This window comes from Misgurnus anguillicaudatus, chromosome 25 (assembly GCF_027580225.2).
Source record: "Misgurnus anguillicaudatus chromosome 25, ASM2758022v2, whole genome shotgun sequence".
Lineage (NCBI taxonomy): Eukaryota > Metazoa > Chordata > Actinopteri > Cypriniformes > Cobitidae > Misgurnus > Misgurnus anguillicaudatus.
This window is the reverse complement of record NC_073361.2, coordinates 30446858-30473588: the sequence shown is the minus strand read 5'-3', so window position 1 is coordinate 30473588 and position 26731 is coordinate 30446858. Positions and strand designations below refer to the sequence as shown.

The following is a 26731-nucleotide window of genomic DNA, read 5'->3' as shown; positions in this document are numbered from 1 at the left end:
CAACAATTACAAACTCATAATTCTTCAGGGATGCCGTAATGCGAAGCTTCCATCAGGCATCTCGCCATCTCAATTTCTTCCTCTGCCTGCTCTGCCTTTTTCATTCATTCTGACAGAAGTCGCCCTGACGACGGTTAGTGTTAGTTACCATGACAACGTTAGCGAGATGTGCCGAACAGAGCGCGTAGACCCCTCCGGACCCGCCCACCACCGGAGCCCGCATATCCGTGATGGACACCGTCAATGAACCTTAGTGAAGAAACAAAAACACTGTTTAGTTTGATTCAGACGTTCACACATTCATATACAGCAATTCACGTGAATGATTGAAATGATTTGTCATATTTCATTTGCACGTGCATGTGGCCTGGTGTCCCTGATTCATTTGGAGATTATTACAAAGTGTTTTACTGGTGCCACGTTTATTGACCCATGAGATGAATGTAATGAAGTAGATTAATGTTTATGATGTGGTCACAGGAGGAAACATACTGATTTATAGCTCTACTCTCATGTGTTGCATTACAATCAACTCGGAAAGTCGGAATTTCCAATTTTCAACAATAAAACACCACTGGGATGACATATTTTTGTAGGCCAACCCAGAAGTTAGCTTTACACGGATTCCCTCGGCAAAAAAATCTATTAGATTTTTTATAGCCATGTAAAAATGCCCAACTTTACAGCAGAAATAAATGTGTTTACAGCCTGGTACAAAAAAGTGGTTTGGTCTATATTGCTTATTTTGCCCTTCATGACAACTGTGAGGAGGGTGAATTTTTTTGTAACTCACCTGTTAAATTATATTAAGCCTTAAAGTTCTGCATAATTACTGTCAGTCACCTGAGCTTCGACCACATCCCGCCTCTTTACCCATTTTTCGGATGTCCATGATTGTTGCGCGATGACGCGCTGCCAAGATGACGACGGCAGGCTCCGGCAACTATTGGCTTCAAAAATGCTCTTTACAAACCTATGGGTGAAGTCATGGACACTACGTCCATATTTTTTACAATCTATGATGGTAATGTCTCTGATAAAAGATTTTATGAAGTCCAAAGTTAAATCATTTATTTAAAAAAAACACTACAATATTCCTATAGAGACAGAGCGCAGCGCGTCATAACCTGAAAACCACGCCCACCGGGGGGGAAAACAATCCAACCGTCTCCATTGACTTTGTATTGCGAGAAGCCGCCTCCTTGTCATTTCTGGCTTATAACAAAAAACTGAATAATGTCTAAAAGCTGCTGTGTGACAATATGTACAGCTAACAAGCCAAAGAACCCAGAAATAAGTTTTTATAAGTTGCCGAGCCGTAAAACCCAGTCTTTTAGGAGAATAAAGTGGATCGCCGACTACGTTTCCCCCTATTGGACGCAGTTTTACTAATAGGAGTACTATGAAAAGTTGCCTGTTTCCATTTCTGTGTCTTTAAACGCTCGTTTTTTTGAAGTTGACAGCTTATAAAAACGTATTTGGTTTTTTTGGTTTGTTAGATGTACACCTTGTCACACAGCAGCTTTTAGGTATTAATCTGTTTTTAATTTTAATCTGTAAATAAGTTTTTATAAGCTGTCGACCCCAAAAAACGAGCGTTTAAATACACAGAAATGGACACAGGCAACTTTTCATAGTACTCCTATTAGTAAAACTGCGTCCAATAGGGGGAAACGTAGTCGGCGTATTTCATATTTGTCATATTTCATAGCGACTTTAAATAAAAATAAAGGGTCAGTTTCCCAGACAAGGTTTAGATTAATCCAAGACTAGGCCTTAGTTTAGGACATTTAAGTAGATTTTACAAACATACCTTACAAAAAACAATACTGGTGTGCATCTTGAGACAAAACAATGACACTGATATATGTTAAGATGTGTCAGTGCAAAATGTTTTAAATTAAAGCAGCTTAAACATGCATTTTAGTCTGGGACTAGGATAAGCAACGTCTGGGAAACCGCCCCAAAAACATTTTAAAAAATCATGAGTGGGGTTTTTTATGTTGTAGAATCAAACGTGTTAGCCCCAAGATCTTATTAAAGGCGTTTAAGCAAATCTAAATTCAAAAACCCCAACAATTTTTTAAAAATATGCTTAATATATTTTAACCCAATCTCTCTTCCAATTTTAATATATTATAATAGTGAAGTTCATTTTTAAAAAGTATTCTTTTAAAGATATTTATATTATAAAAAATATATTTAATTTTAACCGTTTCAAATCTATTATTTTTACAGGTTTGTAACATAAACAAAGGTTTTCTTCCAATATATATTTCCTTGTAATATGTGCTAAATAAATGCTTTAAAATATATTTATCTTTAAAATATATTTGAAAATATCCCCAAAATGGCCCAAAAATATAATGGTAAAACATATTTTGTAATTACTTTGTATACATTTGTAAACACAAAAATATTTTTGGGTAATTTAAAAAAAATATATAAATGTTTTTATTCAAAAATATTTTTTGCCATATGGGTGGGATGCAGAGTATGTGAGCGGAGTGGAGTGGAAAGAATTTGCGCTCCGCGCTCAAAGCATTTCATAATTACTCCGCTCAAGCTCCGCTCTGGGTATACAATTTTCCGCTCCTCGCTCACTCCCCGCGCCGTCCTTACTTACGTATCGCTCCGTTTTCGCTCTACGGCAAATTTTTATATATATAAAAAAAACTAATATGCAGTACTAATAGAAGAACATCATATATTGGAATTTGAAACAGTAGCTAATATTAGCCCAAATTGGGCTATCATTTAGCTCACTTTTAAACAAAGCAAAACAAAAAATGTGTTGAAATTAAATAAATGATTAAATGAAAAACCTCATATAAAATAAATTATCAAACGAAAAACATTACATTAAATCAAAGAAAGAAATTACAAACTAAAATATTCATTTAAACAAATAGCCAAACGAAAAAATATAGGGCTACTGCCTTTATGCCAACATAAATAGGCTATTAATTAGAACTATTCTGAACAAAACAAATGCTGGCTGGTTGAACATATTTTTATTTTATACGCAGTTATTAAGTAAAGAACATCACATACTGAAATAGTAGCTAATATTAGCCCAAATTAAGCTATCATTTACCTCACTTTTAAACAAAGCAAAACAAAAAAATGTGTTAAAATTAAATAAATGATTAAATGAAAAACCTCATATAAACGAAATTATCAAACGAAAAACATTACATTAAATCAAAGAAATAAATCACAAACTAAAATATTAATTTAGACAAATAGCCAAACGAAAAAATATAATAGTCTACTGCCTTCACTTTAAGCCAACTTTTATATTAATACTAGAACTATTCTGAATCTGAACAAAACAAATGCTGGCTGGCTGAACATATTTTTAATTAAAGCTATATATCCAATGCTGCATTCACTTTAAGAAAAATGAGCTTTTGCAGGCAGGCTATCCGCTCTTGTCCTGAGAGTGTGCACGCAATTTATATCTCTTCAATCACTTCAATGCAATTGTTCTATATTTCCCGAAGTGTGTATGCGCTCTGACTGCGTCCTCTATTCATTCGCAAATCCATCAGCTCTCGCGCGCTCTCTGGAATGTGGGGCTTTGGTCCGAAACGCTCCGCTGATCACGCGCGTGTCAAATGGTCTCTGTGCGTTGCGCTTGGTGCAGAGTGCTCATGGAAGTTGTAGTTTCCCAGTGTCGCATTGCGTATTGTTTATCATTTCGCATTACTTTTAAGAAAACTACAATTAAAAAATTATATTCAACCTGCCAAAGTGGCTAGTTGGATTGGCTGTCTTACCCGCCACATCCGAATCTACCCGCATTTGGCGGGTTGGCAGGTGTTAAAGGCGCAAAAGAGGATGTTTCCGCCGACTGAGAATCCAAAGACCGTTAATGAGTTTTTTAAATAAGCGCATGCGCAAGAACAGCCTCCCTCCTTACAGCTCATTTCTAGGAAACGCCTTCCATAACTCGTGCACGAGTATTTGAACACGAGTGTTTGTTTACCACTGACATATGCTGTGTCGCGTCAGTGGATTCATTATGTGAAAAGATTATGATAATAAACACATAAGACGTAAAGTTAGATCAGTCGACGCTACTCCCATTTCAACTAGCATGTAGCAGACTGGTCACTTACAACTACAGTACAAGAACAACGTCGATATACCTGAATAACAGTACAACAATAATTATTCCACAAAGAAAGAATAATCACTGTTAAGTTACCTGTCGAAGAGAATTTTTGCGACCTGCGCGTCTGACACCTCTCTGTTCCTTCATTGCTCTCCAGTGATGAAATGTTTCTCCACTAACGACTCTGGTTAGATAACATTCTTCTGACAATTTTCTCCTCTTCTCAGCGACTTAAAAACTCTTTCTTTTGCGTCCTATTTCGGGTTTCTTCTCTTCCATGGTGCAGATTCGAGGAGGAAAGCAGGAGCGAAAATGAAAACAAACCGAAACTTAAGACGGAGTTTCATGCGCTATGCGCATGCGTCACTCGTGTAACGTTACTGGAGCGCGCACGTCTCTCGCAAGAAACGTAATGGCAGTGATTGACAAGCCAGAGGGCCAATGATGATTGCGATGATTGCATCAACGATTGGCTGATGTTTATAAGGCCCTACCTTATGCACAGATGACATATATTAATTTTATTACTTTCAGTGCGCCTAATAAATAGTCTTTTATCATTTAGTAAAGACAGTTTCAGGTAATATTGCAAAAATATATTAAACAAACATCCTCTTTTCCACCTTTAATGTCAAGCCCTGTATATAAATGTTTGTGAAAGTACTAGACAACAACACAAATGCAAACGAATGCAAAATATGTTAAGAAACATTTTAAGTTCCCCTCTGTTTTCTCACAGTGGTTTGGTCCGGAGTCTGACGAGTTGTGACTCGTAACTGAGCGATAGTGGAGCGTTTTCGGAGCGAGAGAAAATCACAACGCTCCGACATTTAAAAAAAACGCTCCTCGCTCCTGGCAAAATTACTCCACTCCTCGCTCCGCTCCCACTCCGCACCGCTCACATACTCTGGTGGGATGAGGGAACCAAAAGTGCAAAAATGCTAACTTTGTTTTTGGCCTATAACAATACATCAACGCTGCAGCTTTGCATAGTATGCTATTTAAAAAATAAACACATGTCTAAGCTATGAAACATTTTAGAGTAACCTTTGAGAAAATATAGCTGCAAGCAGCGATACCGGGGTCAAGCCAAACATGGCAAAAAATGATTCATACGTGATGACTGTCATGATTTAAGATCTAAGTTTGCATTAGTTTTATGAATTTTTTCGTATCTTGAGACCACTAGGTGGCGCTGTGCCGAAACAATAGATGGTGCCTCAGGTCATGACTGTGATGACACATACCAAATTTAGTGTAAATACGATAAAGCGATACGGAGATATAGCCTTAAATGACTTGACCACTAGGGGGCACTGACCAAACAATAAATTGTGACTCAGGTCTTGATTGTGATGACTCCCACCAAATTTGGTGTAAATACGTTAAAGAGATGCAGAGATATAGCTTCAAATCTCTTGACCACTAGGGGGCGCCGAAAAGTTTACAAGTCCTCCCAGAACATGTTGTTGATGAACCATACCAAGTTTCATAACAATACGCAATTGCGTTTATAAAATACTTGAACTTAAAGAAAGAAATTAAAATGGCCGACACATAAAATGGCCGACCAAAAACCATTTGGTATCGTTTGACTCGGCATGCCTCACGAAATCTAACAAGACCAGTCTCATAATTTTACATTCAAGTTTGCAGTAGTTATAAGCAAAAAGGTACATTTTTTATAACTCGTGACCAATAGGGGGCAGTGTGATGAAATGGTGCATGCACCCTCAGGTCATCACTGTTATGACATATACCAAGTCTCATATCAATACACAAAAGTTTTGCGAAGATACAGGCTCAAACACATTTTGGCGTGCTCGCCCTCGCATTCTTTGATGCGTTATACGACAACGGATAGGTCTACCAAAAAGCTTTTGATAACTTTTTGTCTGGAGTGTCTCTAGATGATGCGTACCAAAAATCAAGCCAGTCAAACAAGCGCTCTAGGAGGAGTTCGAAAAAGTAAGTGTTCAATATAATTCAAAATGGCCGACAGGAAGTAGGTTTGACTCTAACATATTTGGTACAGTCGGACTCGGCACGAGCCAAGAAATCAATAGAGTGAAGTCTCATGTCAGTGTGGCAAATAAATCAAATGATATAAAGATTTTAAACAATTTCTTTACATATCCTGACCACTAGGTGGCGCCGTCCTAAAGATTTATAGGTGCGCTCAGAACATGTCACTGATGAACCATGCCAAATTTCGTAGCGATACGCCATTCTGTTTGTGAAATACTGAACTAAATGAGAAAATTCAAAATGGCCGACACCCAAAATGGCCGACCGAAAACCGTTTGGTATCGTTTGACTCGACATGCCTCAAGGAATCTAACAAGACCACCTTCGTGATTTTAGACTCAAGTTTGAAGTAGTTATAAGCGAAAATAAGCATTTTTCGAATCTCGTGACCACTAGGTGGCGCTGTGACGAAACGTTGCAGGCACCCTCAGGTCAAGACTGTAATGACATATACCAAGTTTCGTGTCGATACACCAAAGTGTTGCGAAGATACGGCCTCACGTCTGTTTTGGCGTGCTCGCCGCCGTATATGTTGTCACGGTATACGAGAACGCATTGGTCTATCAAAAAGCTTTTGATAACTTTTTGTCAGGGGTGTCTCTGGATGCTAGATACCAAAGGACATGCAAATCGGACAAACGCTCTAGGAGGAGTTCGAAAAAGTAGGTTTTACGGAAAATTCAAAATGGCGGAAAGATGTGCATGACACAAATGAAATCAATGTGTGCAATTGAATTATCATGAGCCAAGGATTCAGAGGAAACAAGAATTTAGTTTCTAGGACTCACGAGTCAGAAGTTATGAGCATGAACATGAGTGGATTTTTGGACTGTTGGTGGCGCTAGAGGGTTTGAGTTAGACACACCAATGTTGCTATAGTAACTTCTAAGACTGTCCTCTACATGTGTGCCAAATTTTATAACTTTCCTACGTATGGTTCTATGGGCTGCCATTGACTTCAATGGCGGAAGAACAAGGATGAATAATAATAATAAATATAGCTGCAAGCAGCGATACCGGGGTCAAGCCAAACATGGCAAAAAATGATTCATACGTGATGACTGCCATGATTTAACATCTAAGTTTGCATTAGTTTTATGAAAAAAAGCAATTTTTTTGTATCTTGAGACCACTAGGTGGCACTGTGCCAAAAGAATAGATGGTGCCTCAGGTCATGACTGTGATGACACCTACCAAATTTAGTGTAAATACAATAAAGCGATACGGAGATATAACCTTTAATTGCATTGACCACTAGGGGTCACTGACCAAAAAATAAATTGTGACTCAGGTCTTGATTGTGATGACACCCACCAAATTTGGTGTGAATACAATAAAGAGATGCAGAGATATATCCTTAAATGACTTGACCACTAGGGGGCACTCACCAAAAAATAAATTGTGACTCAGGTCTTGATTGTGATGACACCCACCAAATTTGGTGTAAATACAATAAAGAGATGCAGAGATATAGCCTTAAATGACTTGACCACTAGGGGGCACTGACCAAAAAATTAATTGTGACTCAGGTCTTGATTGTGATGACACCCACCAAATTTGGTGTAAATACGATAAAGAGATGCAGAGATATAGCTTCAAATCTCTTGACCACTAGGGGGCACCGGAAAGTTTACAAGTCCTCCCAGAACGTGTTGCTGATGAACTATACCAAGTTTCATAACAATACGCAATTGCGTTTCTGAAATACTTGAACTTAAAGAAAAATTCAAAATGGCCGACACACAAAATGGCCGACCAAAAACCATTTGGTATCGTTTGACTCGCCATGCCTCACGAAATCTTACAAGACCAGCCTCATAATTTTACATTCAAATTTGCAGTAGTTATAAGCAAAAATAGACATTTTTATATCTCGTGACCAGTAGGGGGCAGTGTGACGAAATGGTGCATGCACCCTCAGGTCATCACTGTTATGACATATACCAAGTCTCATATTAATACGCAAAAGTTTTGCGAAGATACAGGCTCAAACACATTTTGGCGTGCTCGCCCTCGCATTCTTTGATGCGTTATACGACAATGGATAGGTCTACCGAAAAGCTTTTGATAACTTTTTGTCTGGAGTGTCTCTAGATGATGCCTACCAAAAATCAAGCCAATCAAAGGAGCGCTCTAGGAGGAGTTCGAAAAAGTAGGTGTTCAATATAATTTAAAATGGCCGACAGGAAGTAGGTTTGACTCAGACATATTTGGTACAGTCGGACTCAGCATGAGCCAAGGAATCAATTGAGTGAAGTCTTATGTCATAGTGGCAATTTAATCAAATTATATAAAGATTTTAAACAATTGATTTACATATCCTGACCACTAGGTGGCGCCGTCCTAAAGATTTATAGGTGCACTCAGAACATGTCACTGATAAACCATGCCAAATTTCGTAGCGATACGCCATTCTGTTTGTGAAATACTGAACTTAATGAGAAAATTCAAAATGGCCGACACCAAAAATGGCCGACCGAAAACCGTTTGGTATCGTTTGACTCGGCATGCCTCAAGGAATCTAACAAGACCACCTTCATGATTTTAGACTCAAGTTTGAAGTAGTTATATGCGAAAATAGGCATTTTTCGAATCTCGTGACCACTAGGTGGCGCTGTGACGAAACGTTGCAGGCACCCTCAGGTCAAGACTGTAATGACATATACCAAGTTTCGTGTCGATACAATAAAGTTTTGCAAAGATACAGCCTCACGTCCGTTTTGGCGTGCTCGCCGCCATATATGTTGTCAATTTATACGAGAACGCATTGGTCTATAAAAAAGCTTTTGATAACTTTTTGTCTGGGGTGTCTCTAGATGCTACATACCAAAGGACATGCAAATCGGACGAACGCTCTAGGAGGAGTTCGAAAAAGTAGGTTTTACGGAAAATTCAAAATGGCGGAAAGATGTGCATGACACAAATGACATCAATGTATGCAATTGAATCAACATGAGCCAAGGATTCAGAGGAAACAAGAATTTAGTTTCTAGGACTCACGGGTCAGAAGTTATGAGCATGAACATAAGTGGACTTTTGGACTGTTGGTGGCGCTAGAGAGTTTGAGTTAGACACACCGAATTTGCTATAGTAACTTCTGAGACTGTCCTGTACATGTGTGCCAAATTTCATAACTTTCCAATGTACGGTTCTATGGGCTGCCATTGACTTCAATGGCGGAAGAGGAAGAATAATAATAATAATAATAATAAGAAAACTAACAATAACAATAGGGTTCTACGCCCCTTCGGGGCTTGACCCCTAAATATAGCTGCAAGCAGCGATACCGGGGTCAAGCCAAACATGGCAAAAAATTATTCATACGTGATGACTGTCATGATTTAAGATCTAAGTTTGCATTAGTTTTATGAAAAAAAGCAATTTTTTCGTATATTGAGACCACTAGGTGGCGCTGTGCCGAAACAATAGATGGTGTCTCAGGTCATGACTGTGATGACACATACCAAATTTAATGTAAATACGATAAAGCGATACGGAGATATAGCCTTAAATGACTTGACCACTAGGGGGCACAGACCAAAACAATAGAAGGTGACTTAGGTCTTGATTGTGATGACACCCACCAAATTTGGTGTAAATACGATAATGAGATGCAGAGATAAAGCTTCAAATCTCTTGACCACTAGGGGGCACCGAAACGTTTACAAGTCCTCCCAGAACATGTTGCTGATGAACCATACCAAGTTTCATAACAATACGCAATTGCGTTTCTGAAATACTTGAACTTAAAGAAAAATTCAAAATGGCCGACACACAAAATGGCCGACCAAAAACCATTTGGTATCGTTTGACTCGGCATGCCTCACGAAATCTAATAAGACCAGTCTCATAATTTTACATTCAAATTTGCAGTAGTTATAAGCAAAAATAGAAATTTTTTATATCTCGTGACCAGTAGGGGGCAGTGTGACGAAATGGTGCATGCGCCTTCAGGTCATCACTGTTATGACATATACCAAGTCTCATATTAATACGCAAAAGTTTTGCAAAGATACAGGCTTAAACACATTTTGGCGTGCTCGCCCTCGCATTCTTTGATGTGTTATACGACAACGGATAGATCTACCGAAAATCTTTTGATAACTTTTTGTCTAGAGTGTCTCTAGATGATGCATACCAAAAATCAAGCCAATCACACGAGCGCTCTAGGAGGAGTTCGAAAAAGTACGTGTTCAATATAATTCAAAATGGCCGACAGGAAGTAGGTTTGACTCAGACATATTGGGTACAGTCGGACTCAGCATTAGCCAAGGAATCAATAGAGTGAAGTCTTATGTCATAGTGGCAATTTAATCAAATGATATAAAGATTTAAAACATTTTTTTGACATATCCTGACCACTAGGTGGCGCCGTCCTAAAGATTTATAGGTGCGCTCAGAACATGTCACTGATGAACCATGCCAAATTTCGTAGCGATACGCCATTCTGTTTGTGAAATACTGAACTTAATGAGAAAATTCAAAATGGCCGACACCCAAAATGGCCGACCGAAAAACCGTTTGGTATTGTTTGACTCGGCATGCCTCAAGGAAGCTAACAAGACCACCTTCATGATTTTAGACTCAAGTTTGAAGTAGTTATAAGCGAAAATAGGCATTTTTCGAATCTCGTGACCACTAGGTGGCGCTGTGACGAAACGTTGCAGGCACCCTCAGGTCAAGACTGTTATGACATATACCAAGTTTCGTGTCGATACAATAAAGTTTTGCGAAGATAAGGCCTTACGTCCGTTTTGGCGTGCTCGCCGCCATATATGTTGTCAGTTTATACGAGAACGCATTGGTCTATCAAAAAGCTTTTGATAACTTTTTGTCTTGGGTGTCTCTAGATGCTACATACCAAAGGACATGCAAATCGGACAAACGGTCTAGGAGGAGTTCGAAAAAGTAGGTTTTACGAAAAATTCAAAATGGCGGAAAGATGTGCATGACACAAATGACATCAATGTGTGCATTTGAATCATCATGAGCAAAGGATTCAGAGGAAACAAGAATTTAGTTTCTAGGACTCACGGGTCAGAAGTTATGAGCATGAACATAAGTGGATATTTGGACTGTTGGTGGCGCTAGAGGGTTTGAGTCAGACACACCATTGTTGCTATAGTAACTTCTGAGACTGTCCTCTACATGTGTGCCAAATTTCATAACTTTCCTACGTACGGTTCTATGGGCTGCCATTGACTTCAATGGCGGAAGAACAAGAAACTGAATAATAATAATAAGAAAACTAACAGAAACAATAGGTGTCTACGCCACTTCGTGGCTTGACCCCTAAATATAGCTGCAAGCAGCAATGCCGGGGTCAAGCCGAAAAGGGCACAAAAGGATGTAAAATTGAGATTGGATAAGCAGTTTGAAGAACCTAGGTAAACCTAATAATTTTAGATGAAAATATAGCTGCAAGCAGCAATGCCGGGGTCAAGCCGAAAAGGGCAAAAAAGGATGTAAAATTGAGATTGGATAAGCAGATTGAAGATTCTAGGTAAACCTAATAATTTTAGATGAAAAAACAAAAAAGTTATCAACAAAAATAATCTAAGTTCTTGTCTACTGCAATCGTCCTTCTGTTATTGACAATCATGGAACATTAGAGCACTGAAAGACATGTGAGTGGTGTTTGCAGTGGCAAAACATGGGTCACATCATGTTACAACAAGTTTAACTAGTCAAAAGAGACTATCCCCGTGTCTCTACGATGTTCTGATGCAGAGATATAGTTTTTGCAAAAACGGTTGATAAGGTATTTTCAATGGTTGAAGGGGAGTGAATTGGCAACCACCAGTGATTATAGTCAAAGCTATGAAAGGCATAATCCACGATGACTCATGGTTTTAGATGTGTTGTTGCAGTAGTTTTAGGCAAAAATACCATATTCTATCTAAAAACCAGTAGGTGGCGCAATGACAAAATTGTGCATGCAACATTAGGTCATGATTGTGTTACATCTAGCTAGTTTAATGACTATACACTCTAGTTTAGTTAAGAAACAGTTGTATGACCATAAGGCTGGCTTGTTATCAAAGGTTTTGTTCAATTTTAAGGCCATCTAGTGGTGAAAGCATACAATTATTTTTGTGTGGCCTCAGACTGTGCTCATACATCAGCGTATCAAATCTGGTGAAAAAATCTCTTTTCATCACAAAGTTACAACCATTTATGTATAAAAAACACAAAATTTAAAGGTAATTTTTCGTTTTTTGCAATTTTCGGCCATTTCTGATGGAAATTTTAATATAACGCCAATAGAACTTTTTGTTCAGAAGGTAAGGTTAGTTTCTTCCTATGGTGTTTTCGAGTCGATCGGAAAAACGCTCGCGGAGATATTCACGCGTGTTTTTTAAGTGCTATTTTGCTGCACAGGGTTAACCGTAAGGCGAATTCTGGCATGTTTGGTATCGTTGGACTCGGCAACTATTCATAACTCCAAGAAAATAAGTCCCGTGAAAAAAAGTTGCTCACAGCCAAAGTTATAGGCGTATAAAACATTCGTCTGGCCACTAGGTGGCGCTGCAACGAAACTGTGCATGCACCCTCAGTTCCTGACTGGCATCACAAGTACCAAGTATCGTGTCAATAGTCCTAAGTTTAACGAAGATACAGCCTAAAATCTGTTTTTTTTGCGCTCTACGTAAACTTCGTTAAGGTGGTATACGACAACGGATTGCTGTATCGAAATTCTTTTGATAACTTTTTGCCATGACTGTCTCAAGATGATACATACCAATTTTCGTGGCAATCGGGCAAAAGCTCTAGGACGAGTTCGCAAAAGTAGGTTTCACGAATAATTCAAAATGGCGGAAATTTTTTCATGACGGAAAATGACGAGATAGGGTCCATTTGAATCGTCTTGAGCCAAGGAATCAGAGGAAACAAGAATTTCGATTCTAGGACTTACGGGTCAGAAGTTATAAGCAAAAACATAAGTGCAACTTTGGACTGTTGGTGGCACTAGCGGGTTAGACATAGAGACTCCAAATTTGCTGTGGGGACACATTGTACTGTCCTTTATCAGTGTGCAAAATTTCATAACTTTCCTACGTACGGTTCTATGGGCTGCCATAGACCGCAATGGCGGAAGAAGAATAACTAATAATAAATATAGCTGCAAGCAGCGATACCGGGGTCAAGCCAAACATGGCAAAAAATGATTCATACGTGATGACTGTCATGATTTAAGATCTAAGTTTGCATTAGTTTTAGGAAAAAAATAGCAATTTTTTGTATCTTGAGACCACTATGTGGCGCGGTGCAGAAACAATAGATGGTGCCTCAGGTCATGACTGTGATGACACATACCAAATTTAGTGTAAATATGATAAAGCAATACAGAGATATAGCCTTAAATGACTTGACCACTAGGGGGCACTAACCAAACAATTAATTGTGACTCAGGTCTTGATTGTGATGACACCCACCAAATTTGGTGTAAATACAATAAAGAGATGCAGAGATATAGCCTTAAATGACTTGACCACTAGGGGGCACTAACCAAACAATAAATTGTGACTCAGGTCTTGATTGTGATGACACCCACCAAATTTGGTGTAAATACAATAAAGAGATGCAGAGATATAGCCTTAAATGACTTGACCACTAGGGGGCACTGACCAAAAAATAAATTGTGACTCAGGTCTTGATTGTGATGACACCCACCAAATTTGGTGTAAATACGATAAAGAGATGCAGAGATATAGCTTCAAATCTCTTAACCACTAGGGGGCACCGAAAAGTTTACAAGTCCTCCCAGAACATGTAGGTAATGAACCATACCAAGTTTCATAACAATACACAGTTGCGTTTCTGAAATACTTGAACTTAAAGAAAAATTCAAAATGGCCGACACACAAAATGGCCGACCAAAAACCATTTGGTATCGTTTGACTCGGCATGCCTCAAGGAATCTAACAAGACCACCTTCATGATTTTAGGCTCAAGTTTGAAGTAGTTATAAGCGAAAATAGGCATTTTTTGAATCTCGTGACCACTAGGTGGCGCTGTGACGAAACGTTGCAGGCACCCTCAGGTCATGACTGTAAGGACATATACTAAGTTTCATGTCGATACACCAAAGTGTTGTGAAGATACGGCCTCACGTCCGTTTTGGCGTGCTCGCCGCCATATATGTTGTCACTGTTTACGAGAACGCATTGGTCTATCAAAAAGCTTTTGATAACTTTTTGTCTGGGGTGTCTTTAGATGCTACATACCAAAGGACATGCAAATCGGACAAACGCTCTAGGAGGAGTTCGAAAAAGTAGGTTTTACGGAAAATTCAAAATGGCGGAAAGATGTGCATGACACAAATGACATCAATGTGTGCAATTGAATCATCATGAGCAAAGGATTCAGAGGAAACAAGCATTTAGTTTCTAGGACTCACGGGTCAGAAGTTATGAGCATGAACATAACTGGATTTTTGGACTGTTGGTGGCGCTAGAGGGTTTGAGTCAGACACACCAATGTTGCTATAGTAACTTCTGAGACTGTCCTCTACATGTGTGCCAAATTTCATAACTTTCCTACGTACGGTTCTATGGGCTGCCATTGACTTCAATGGAGGAAGAAGGAAGAAGAATAATAATAAGAAAACTAACAGATACAATAGGTGTCTACGCCACTTCGTGGCTTGACCCCTAATAATTATTATAAAAAGAAAACTAACAAATACAATAGGGGTCTTCGCCCCTTCGGGGCTTGACCCCTAAAAACAAAAAAGTTATCAACAAAAATAATCTCAGTTCTTGTCTACTGCAATCGTCCTTCTGTTATTGACAATCATGGAACATTAGAGCACTGAAGGACATGTGAGTGGTGTTTGCAGTTGTAAAACATGGGTCACATCATATTACAACAAGTTTAATTAGTCAAAAGAGACCATCCCCGTGTCTCTACGATGTTCTGATGCAGAGATATAGCTCTTGCAAAAACGGTTGATAAGGTATTCTCAATGGTTGCTAGGGAGTGAATTGGCAACCACCAGTGATTATAGTCAAAGCCATGAAAGGAATAACCCATGATGACTCATGGTTTTAGATGTGTTGTTGCAGTAGTTTTAGGCAAAAATACCATATTCTATCTCAAAACCAGTAGGTGGCGCAATGACAAAATTGTGCATGCAACATCAGGTCATGATTGTGTTACATCTAGCTAGTTTTATGACTATACACTTTAGTTTAGTGAAGAAACAGTTGTATGACCATAGAGCTGGCTTGATATCAAAGGTTTTGTTCAATTATAAGGCCATCTAGTGGTGAAAGCAAACAATTTTTTTTGTGTAGCCTCAGACTGTGGTCGTACATCAGCGTATAAAATCTGGTAAAAAAATCTCTTTTCGTTACGAAGTTACAACCATTTATGTGTAAAAAAACACAAAATTTGAAGGTAATTTTTCGTTTTTTGCCATTTTCGGCCATTTCTGATGAAAATTTTAATATAACGCCAATAGAACTTTTTGTTCAGTAGGTAATGTTAGTTTCTTCCTATGGTGTTTTCGACTCGATCGGAATAACGCTCGCGGAGATATTCGCGCATGTTTTTTAAGTGCTGTTTTGCTGCACAGGGCTAACCGTAAGGCGAATTCTGGCATGTTTGGTATCGTTGGACTCGGCGACTATTCAGGACTTCAAGGAAACAAGTCCCGTAAAAATATGTCGATCGGAGCCAAAGTTATAGGTGTATAAAACATTTATCTGGCCACTAGGTGGCGCTGCGACGAAACTGTGCATGCACCCTCAGTTCCTGACTGGCATCACAAGTACCAAGTGTCGTGTCAATAGGCCTAAGTTTGACGAAGATACCGCCTAAAATCTGTTTTTTTGCGCTCTATGTAAAATTCGTTAAGGCGGTATACGACAAAGGATTGCTGTATCGACATTCTTTTGATAACTTTTTGCCATGAGTGTCTCAAGATGATACATACCCATTTTCGTGGCAATCGGACAAAAGCTCTAGGACGAGTTCGAAAAAGTAGGTTTTACGAATAATTCAAAATGGCGGAAATATTTTCATGATGGAAAATATTATCAATGGTCCAGTCGAATTGTCTTGAGCCAAGGAATCAGAGGAAACAAGAATTTCACTTCTAGGACGTACGGGTCAGAAGTTATAAGCAAAAACGTAAGTGCAACTTTGGACTGTTGGTGGCGCTAGTGGGTTAGACATAGAGACTCCAAATTTGCTGTGGGGACACATTGGACTGTCCTCTATCAGTGTGCCAAATTTCATAACTTTCCTACGTACGGTTCTATGGGCTGCCATAGACCGCAATGGCGGAAGAAGAAGAAGAAGAATAACTAATAATAAATATAGCTGCAAGCAGCAATGCCGGGGTCAAGCCGAAAAGGGCACAAAAGGATGCAAAATTGAGATTGGATAAGCAGATTGAAGAACCTAGGTAAACCTAATAATTTTAGATGAAAAAACAAAAAGTTATCAACAAACATGATCTATGTTCTTGTCTAATGCAATCGTCTTTCTGTTATTGACAAGCATGGAACATTAGAGCACTGAAGGACATGTGAGTGGTGTTTCCAGTGGCAAATTATGGGTCACATCATGTCACAACAAGTTTAATTAGTCAAAAGAGACCATCCCTGTGTCTCTACGATGTTCTGATGCAGAGATATAGCTTTTGCAAAAACGGTTGATAAGGTATTCTCAATGGTTGCTAGGGAGTGAATTGGCAACCACCAGTGATTATAGTCAAAGCCATGAAAGGATTAATCCATAATGACTCATGGTTTTAGATGTGTTGTTGCAGTAGTTTTAGGTAAAAATACCATATTCTATCTCAAAACCAGTAGGTGGCGCAATGACAAAATTGTGCATGCAACAACAGGTCATGATTGTGTTATATCTAGCTAGTTTTATGTCTATACACTTTAGTTTAGTGAAGAAACAGTTGTATGACCATAGGGCTGGCTTGTTATCAAAGGTTTTGTTCAATTATAAGGCCATCTAGTGGTGCAAGCATACAATTTTTTTTGTGTAGGCTCAGAATGTGCTCATGCATCAGCGTATCAAATCTGGTGGAAAAATATATTTTCGTTACAAAGTTACAACCATTTATGTGTAAAAAACACAGAATTTGAAGGTATTTTTTCGTTTTTTGCAACTTTCGGCCATTTCTGATGAAAAATTTAATATAACGCCAATAGAACTTTTTGTTCAGAAGGTAAGGTTAGTTTCTTTCTATGGTGTTTTCGAGTCAATCGGAAAAACGCTCGTGGAGATATTCACGCGTGTTTTTTAAGCGCTATTTTGCTGTACAGGGTTAACTGTAAGGCGAATTCTGGCATGTTTGGTATCGTTGGACTTGGCAACTATTCAGAACTCCAAACAAACAAGTCCTGTGAAAATACATCAATCGGAGCCAAAGTTATAGGTGTATAAATCATTTTTCTGGACACTAGGTGGCGCTGCGACGAAACTGTGCATGCACCCTCAGTTCCTGACTGGCATCACAAGTACCAAGTGTCGTGTCAATAGGCTTAAGTTTGACGAAGATACAGCCTAAAATCTGTTTTTTTGCGCTCTACGTAAAATTCGTTAAGGCGGTATTCGACAACGGATTGTTGTATCGAAATTCTTTTGATAACTTTTTGCCATGAGTGTCTCAAGATGATACATACCAATTTTGGTGGCAATCGGACAAAAGCTCTAGGACGAGTTCGAAAAAGTAGGTTTTACGAATAATTCAAAATGGCGGACAAATTTTCATGACGGAAAATAACGACATAGGGTCCAATGGAATCGTCTTGAGCCAAGGAATCAGAGGAACCAAGAATTTTGTTTCTAGGGCTTACGCATAAGAAGTTATATGCAAAAACATAAGTGCAACTTTGGACTGTTGGTGGCGCTAGTGGGTTAGACATAGAGACTCCAAATTTGCTGTGGGGACACATTGGACTGTCCTTTATCAGTGTGCCAAATTTCATAACTTTCCTACGTACGGTTCTATGGGCTGCCATAGACCGCAATGGCGGAAGAAGAATAACTAATAATAAATATAGCTGCAAGCAGCAATGCCGGGGTCAAGCCGAAAAGGGCACAAAAGGATGTAAAATTGAGATTGGATAAGCAGATTGAAGAACCTAGGTAAACCTAATAATTTTAGATGAAAAAACAAAAAAGTAATCAACAAAAATAATTTAAGTTCTTGACTACTGCAATCGTCCTTCTGTTATTGACAATCATGGAACATTAGAGCACTGAAGGGCATGTGCGTGGTGTTTGCAGTTGCAAAACATGGGTCACATCATGTTACAACAAGTTTAATTAATCAAACGAGACCATCCCCGTGTCTCTACGATGTTGTGATGCAGAGATATAGCTTTTGCAAAAACGGTTGATAAGGTATTCTCAATGGTTGCTGGGGAGTGAATTGGCAAACACCAGTGATTATAGTCAAAGCCATGAAAGGAATAATCCATGATGACTCGTGGTTTTAGATGTGTTGTTGCAATAGTTTTAGGCAAAAATACCATATTCTATCTCAAAACCAGTAGGTCGCGCAATGACAAAATTGTGCATGCAACATCAGGTCATGATTGTTTTACATCTAGCTAGTTTTATGTCTATACACTTTAGTTTAGTGAAGAAACAGTTGTAACACCATAGGGCTGGCTTGTTATCAAAGGTTTTGTTCAATTATAAGGCCATCTAGTGGTGCAAGCATACAATTTTTTTTGTGTAGCCTCAGAATGTGCTCATGCATCAGCGTATCAAATCTGGTGAAAAAATCTCTTTTCGTTACGAAGTTACAACCATTTATGTGTAAAAAACACAAAATTTGAAGGTAATTTTTCGTTTTTTGCAATTTTCGGCCATTTCTGATGAAAATTTTAATATAACACCAATAGAACTTTTTGTTCAGAAGGTAAGGTTAGTTTCTTCCTATGGTGTTTTCGAGTCGATCGGAAAAACGTTCGCGGAGATATTCACGCGTGTTTTTTAAGCGCTATTTTGCTGCGCAGGGTTAATCGTAAGGCGAATTCTGGCATGTTTGGTATCGTTTGACTCGGCAACTATTCAGAACTCCAAAGAAGCAAGTCCCATGAAAATACGTCAATCGGAGCCAAAGTTATAGGTGTATAAAACATTTCTCTGGCCACTAGGTGGCGCTGCAACGAAACTATGCATGCACCCTCGGTTCCTGACTGGCATCTCAAGTACCAAGTGTCGTGTCAATAGGCCTAAGTTTGACGAAGATACAGCCTAAAATCTGTTTTTTTGCGCTCTACGTAAAATTCGTTAAGGCGGTATACGACAACGGATTGTTGTATCGAAATTCTTTTGATAACTTTTTGCCTTAAGTGTCTCAAGATGATACATACCAATTTTCGTGGCAATTGGACAAAAGCTCTAGGACGAGTTCGAAAAAGTAGGTTTTACGAATATTTCAAAATGGCGGAAAATTTTCATGTCGAAAAAAGACGCCATAGGGTCCAATCGAATCGTCTTGAGCCAATGAATAAGAGAAAGCAATAATTTTGTTTCTAGGGCTTACGGATCAGAAGTTATAAGCAAAAACATAAGTGCAACTTTGGACTGTTGGTGGCGCTAGCGGGTTAGACATAGAGACTCCAAATTTGCTGTGGGGACACATTGGACTGTCCTCTATCAGTGTGCCAAATTTCATAACTTTCCTACGTACGGTTCTATGGGCTGCCATAGACCGCAATGGCGGAAGAAGAAGAAGAAGAATAACTAAATATAGCTGCAAGCAGCAATGCCGGGGTCAAGCCGAAAAGGGCACAAAAGGATGTAAAATTGAGATTGGATGAGCAGATTGAAGAACCCAAGTAAACCTTATAATTGTAGATGAAAAAACTAAAAAGTTATCCACAAAAATAATCTATGTTCTTGTCTACTGCAATCGTCCTTCTGTTATTGACAATTATGGAACATTAGAGCACTGAAGGACATGTGAGTGGTGTTTGCAGTGGCAAAACATCACATCATGTTATAACAAGTTTAATTAGTCAAAAGAAACCATCTCCGTGTCTCTACGATGTTCTGATGCAGAGATATAGCTTTTGCAAAAACGGTTAATAAGGTATTCTCAATGGTTGCTAGGGAGTGAATTGGCAACCACCAGTGATCATAGTCAAAGCCATGAAAGGAATAATCCATGATGACTCATGGTTTTAGATATGTTATTGCAGTAGTTTTAAGCAAAAATACCATATTTCTATCTCAAAACCACTAGGTGGTGCAATGACAAAATTGTGCATGCAACATCAGGTCATGATTGTGTTACATCTAGCTAGTTTTATGTCTATACACTTTAGTTTAGTGAAGAAACAGTTGTAAGACCATAGGGATGGCTTGTTATCAAAGGTTTTTTTCAATTATAAGGCCATCTAGTGGTGCAAGCATACAATTTTTTTTGTGCAGCCTCAGAATATGCTCATGCATCAGTGTATCAAATCTGGTGAAAAAATATATTTTCGTTACGAAGTTACAACCATTTATGTGTAATAAACACAAATTTTGAAGGAAATTTTTCGTTTTTTTGCAATTTTCGGCCATTTCTGATAAAAATTTTAATATAACGTCAATAGAACTTTTTGTTCAGAAGGTAAGGTTAGTTTCTTCCTATGGTGTTTTCGAGTCGATCGGAAAAACGTTCGCGGAGATATTCATGCGTGTTTCTTAAGCGCTATTTTGCTGCGCAGGGTTAACCGTAAGGCGGATTCTGGCATGTTTGGTATCGTTGGACTCGACAACTATTCAGAACTCCAAAGCAACAAGTCCCGTGAAAATATGTCAATCGGAGCCAAAGTTATAGGTGTATAAAACATTTCTCTGGCCACTAGGTGGCGCTGCGACGAAACTGTGCATGCACCCTCAGTTCCTGACTGGCATCACAAGAACCAAGTGTCGTGTCAATAGGCCAAAGTTTGACGAAGATACAGCCTAAAATCCGTTTTTTTGCGCTCTACGTAAAATTCGTTAAGGAGGTATATGACAACGGATTGCTGTATCAAAATTCTTTTGATAACTTTTTGCCATGAGTGTCTCAAGATGATACATACCAATTTTCGTGGAAATCGGACAAAAGCTCTAGGACGAGTTCGAAAAAGTAGGTTTTTTAAACAATTCAAAATGGCGGAAAAATTTAATGACGGAAAATGACGTCATAGGGTCCAATCGAATTGTCTTGAGCCAAGGAATCAGAAGAACCAAGAATTTTGTTTCTGGGACTTACGGATCAGAAGTTATAACCAAAAACATAAGTGCAACTTTGGACTGTTGGTGGCGCTAGCGGGTTAGACATAGAGACTCCAAATTTGCTGTGGGGACACATTGGACTGTCCTCTATCAGTGTGCCAAATTTCATAACTTTCCTATGTACGGTTCTATGGGCTGCCATAGACCGCAATGGCGGAAGAAGAACCAGAATAATAATTATTATAATAGGAAAACTAACAAATACAATAGGGTTCTACGCCCCTTCGGGGCTTGACCCCTAATAAATATAGCTGCAAGCAGCAATGCCGGGGTCAAGCCGAAAAGGGCAAAAAAGGATGTAAAATTGAGATTGGATAAGCAGATTGAAGAACCTAGGTAAACCTAATAATTTTAGATGAAAAAACAAATAAGTTATCAACAAAAATAATCAAAGTTCTTGTCTACTGCATTCGTCCTTCTGTTATTGACAATCGTGGAACATTAGAGCACTGAAGGACATGTGAGTGGTGTTTGCAGTGGCAAAACATGGGTCACATCATGTTATAACACGTTTAATTGGTCAAAAGAGACCATCCCCGTGTCTCTACCATGTTCTGATGCAGAGATATAGCTTTTGCAAAAACGGTTAATAAGGTATTCTCAATGGTTGCTAGGGAGTGAATTGGCAACCACCAGTGATCATAGTCAAAGCCATGAAAGGAATAATCCATGATGACTCATGGTTTTAGATATGTTATTGCAGTAGTTTTAAGCAAAAATACCATATTTCTATCTCAAAACCACTAGGTGGCGCAATGACAAAATTGTGCATGCAACATCAGGTCATGATTGTGTTACATCTAGCTAGTTTTATGTCTATACACTTTAGTTTAGTGAAGAAACAGTTGTAAGACCATAGGGATGGCTTGTTATCAAAGGTTTTGTTCAATTATAAGGCCATCTAGTGGTGCAAGCATAAAATTGTTTTTGTGTAGCCTCAGAATATGCTCATGCATCAGTGTATCAAATCTGGTGAAAAAATATATTTTCGTTACGAAGTTACAACCATTTATGTGTAATAAACACAAATTTTGAAGGTAATTTTTCGTTTTTTGCAATTTTCGGCCATTTCTGATAAAATTTTTAATATAACGCCAATAGAACTTTTTGTTCATCAGGTAAGGTTAGTTTCTTCCTATGGTGTTTTCGAGTCGATCGGAAAAAAGTTCGCGGAGATATTCACGCGTGTTTCTTAAGCGCTATTTTGCTGCGCAGGGTTAACCGTAAGGCGGATTCTGGCATGTTTGGTATCGTTGGACTCGACAACCATTCAGAACTCCAAAGCAACAAGTCCCGTGAAAATACGTCAATCTGAGCCAAAGTTATAGGTGTATAAAACATTTCTCTGGCCACTAGGTGGCGCTGCGACGAAACTGTGCATGCACCCTCAGTTCCTGACTGGCATCACAAGTACCAAGTGTCGTGTCAATAGGCCAAAGTTTGACGAAGATACAGCCTAAAATCCGTTTTTTTTAGCTCTACGTAAAATTCGTTAAGGCGGTATATGACAACGGATTGCTGTATCAAAATTCTTTTGATAACTTTTTGCCATGAATGTCTCAAGATGATACATACCAATTTTCGTGGAAATCGGACAAAAGCTCTAGGACGAGTTCGAAAAAGTAGGTTTTTTAAACAATTCAAAATGGCGGAAAAATTTAATATCGGAAAATGACGTCATAGGGTCCAATCGAATTGTCTTGAGCCAAGGAATCAGAGGAACCAAGAATTTTGTTTCTGGGACTCACGGATCAGAAGTTATAACCAAAAACATAAGTGCAACTTTGGACTGTTGGTGGCGCTAGCGGGTTAGAGATAGAGACTCCAAATTTGCTGTGGGGACACATTGGACTGTCCTCTATCAGTGTGCCAAATTTCATAACTTTCCTATGTACGGTTCTATGGGCTGCCATAGACCGCAATGGCGGAAGAAGAACCAGAATAATAAATATAGCTGCAAGCAGCAATGCCGGGGTCAAGCCGAAAAGGGCACAAAAAGATGTAAAATTGAGATCGGATAAGCAGATTGAAGAACCTAGGTAAATCTTATAATTTTAGATGAAAAAACAAAAAGTTATCAACAAAAATAATCTAAGTTCTTGTCTACTGCAATCGTCCTTCTGTTATTGACAATCATGGAACATTAGAGCACTGAATGACATGTGAGTGGTGTTTGCAGTGGCAAAACATGGGTCACATCATGTTATAACAAGTTTAATTAGTCAAAAAAGACCATCCCCGTGTCTCTACGATGTTCTGATGCAGAGATATGGCTTTTGCAAAAACGGTTGATAAGGTATTCTCAATGGTTGCTAGGGAGTTAATTGGCAACATCCAGTGATTATAGTCAAAGCCATGAAATGAATAATCCATGATGACTCATGGTTTTAGATGTGTTGTTGCAGTAGTTTTAGGCAAAAATACCATATTCTATCTCAAAACCAGTAGGTGGCGCAAAGACAAAATTGTGCATGCAACATCAGGTCATGATTGTGTTACATCTAGCTAGTTTTATGACTATACACTTTAGTTTAGTTAAAGGGATACTTCACCGATTTAGCATTCAGCTTTGTATCTGTAGAAACCCGGCAGTATTACTGAATGACCATGTTTCCCTCCCTCATTTCCCCCTGAGAGGAGAGATATCTGCATTTTGGTTCTGCAAAAAAGTCCTCCGATGATGTAGTATGACGATTTTTGCATCATCGGAGGACTTTTTTGCAGAACCAAAATGCAGATATCTCTCCTCTCAGGGGGAAATGATGGAGGGAAACATGGTCATTCAGTAATACTGCCGGGTTTCTACAGATACAAAGCTGAATGCTAAATCGGTGAAGTATCCCTTTAAGAAACAGTTGTATGACCATAAGGCTAGCTTGTTATCAAAGGTTTTGTTCAATTATAAGGCCATCTAGTGGTGCAAGCATACAATTTTTTTGTGTAGCCTCAGAATGTGCTCATGCATCAGCGTATCAAATCTGGTGAAAAAATCCCTTTTCGTTACAAAGTTACAACCATTTATGTGTAAAAAACACAAAATTTGAAGGTAATTTTTCGTTTTTTGCAATTTTCGGCCATTTCTGATGAAAATTTTAATATAACGTCAATAGAACTTTTTGTTCAGAAGGTAAGGTTAGTTTCTTCCTATGGTGTTTTCGAGTCGATCGGAAAAACGCTCGCGGAGATATTCACGCGTGTTTTTTAAGCGCTATTTTGCTGCGCAGGGTTAACCGTAAGGCGAATTCTGGCATGTTTGGTATCGTTGGACTCGGCAACTATTCAGAACTCCAAAGAAACAAGTCCCGTGAAAATACGTCAATCGGAGCCAAAGTTATTGGCGTGTAAAGCATAAGTCTGACCACTAGGTGGCGCTGTGACGAAACTCTGCATGCACCCGTAGTTCCTGACTGGCATCACAAGTACCAAGTATTGTGTCAATAGGCTTAAGTTTGCCGAAGATACAGCCTCAAATCCGTTTTTTTGCGCTCTACGTAAAATTCGTCGACGCGGTTTACGGAAACGGATTAACGAATTGACATGAATTCCATAACTTTTTGCCGTGACGGTCTGTAGATGATACATACCGATTTTCGTGGAAATCGGGCAAAAGCTCTAGGACGAGTTCGCAAAAGTAGGTTTTACGAATAATTCAAAATGGCGGAAAAATTTTCATGACGGAAAATGACGTCATAGGGTCCAGTCGAATTGTCTTGAGCCAAGGAATCAGAGGAAACAAGAATTTAATTTCTAGGACGTACGGGTCAGAAGTTATAAGCAAAAACGTAAGTGCAACTTTGGACTGTTGGTGGCGCTAGCGGGTTAGATATAGAGACTCCAAATTTGCTATGGGGACACATTGGACTGTCCTTTATCAGTGTGCCAAATTTCATAACTTTCCTACGTACGGTTCTATGGGCTGCCATAGACCGCAATGGCGGAAGAAGAAGAAGAAGAAGAAGCAGAATAATAATTATTATAATAAGAAAATTAACAGATACAATAGGGGTCTTCGCCCATTCTGGGCTTGACCCCTAAATATAGCTGCAAGCAGCAATGCCGGGGTCAAGCCGAAAAGGGTACAAAAGGATGTAAAATTGAGATTGGATAAGCAGATTGAAGAACCTAAGTAAACCTAATAATTTTAGATGAAAACACAAAAAAGTTATCAACAAAAATAATCTAAGTTCTTGTCTACTACAATCGTCCTTCTGTTATTGACAGTCATGAAACATTAGAGCACTGAAGGACATGTGAGTGGTGTTTGCAGTGGCAAAACATGGGTCACATCATGTTACAACAAGTTTAATAACTCAAAAGAGACCATCCCCGTGTCTCTACGATGTTTTGATGCTGAGATATAGCTTTTGCAAAAACGGTCGATAAGGTATTCTCAATGGTTGCTAGGGAGTAACTTGGCAACCACCAGTGATTATAGTCAAAGCCATGAAAGGAATAATCCATGATGACTCATGGTTTTAGATGTGTTGTTGCAGTAGTTTTAGGCAAAAATACTATATTCTATCTCAAAACCAGTAGGTGGCGCAATGAAAAAATTGTGCATGCAACATCAGGTCATGATTGTGTTACATCTAGCTAGTTTTATGACAATACACTTTAGTTTAGTTAAGAAACAGTTGTATGACCATAAGGCTGGCTTGTTATCAAAGGTTTTGTTCAATTATAAGGCCATCTAGTGGTGCAAGCACACAATTTTTTTTGTGTTGCCTCAGAATGTGCTCATGCATCAGCGTAGCAAATCTGGTGAAAAAATATATTTTCGTTACGAAGTTACAACCATTTATGTGTAAAAAACACAAAATTTGAATGTAATTTTTCGTTTTTTGCAATTTTCGGCAATTTCTGATGAAAATTTTAATATAACGCCAATAGAACTTTTTGTTCAGAAGGTAAGGTTAGTTTCTTCCTATGGTGTTTTCGAGACGATCGGAATAACGCTCGCGGAGATATTCACGCGTGTTTTTTAAGCGCTATTTTGCTGCCCAGGGTTAACCGTAAGGCGAAATCTGGCATGTTTGGTATCGTTGGACTCGGCAACTATTCAGAACTCCAAAGAAACAAGTCCTGTGAAAATACGTCAATCGGAGCCAAAGTTATAGGTGTATAAAACATTTCTCTGGCCACAAGGTGGCGCTGCAACGAAACTGTGCATGCACCCTCGGTTCCTGACTGGCATCAGAAGTACCAAGTGTCGTGTCAATAGGCCTAAGTTTGACGAAGATACAGCCTAAAATCAGTTTTTTTGCGCTCTACGTAAAATTTGTTAAGGCGGTATACGACAACGGATTGCTGTATCGAAATTCTTTTGAT

The 26731-nt window shown here is 38.8% G+C and overlaps 1 protein-coding gene across 3 annotated transcripts in view; it reads right to left on the bottom strand.

The window, feature by feature from the left end:
• Nucleotides 1–26731, bottom strand: part of rhbdl1 (rhomboid, veinlet-like 1 (Drosophila)) — a 66194-nt gene that overhangs the window by 5491 nt on the left and 33972 nt on the right. For all 3 annotated transcript variants that reach the window (XM_055182017.2, XM_055182016.2, XM_055182015.2), the window contains one exon: nt 149–249. In XM_055182017.2, coding sequence (XP_055037992.1) covers nt 149–249 — 101 coding nt within the window. The remainder of the gene's footprint in view (nt 1–148; nt 250–26731) is intronic.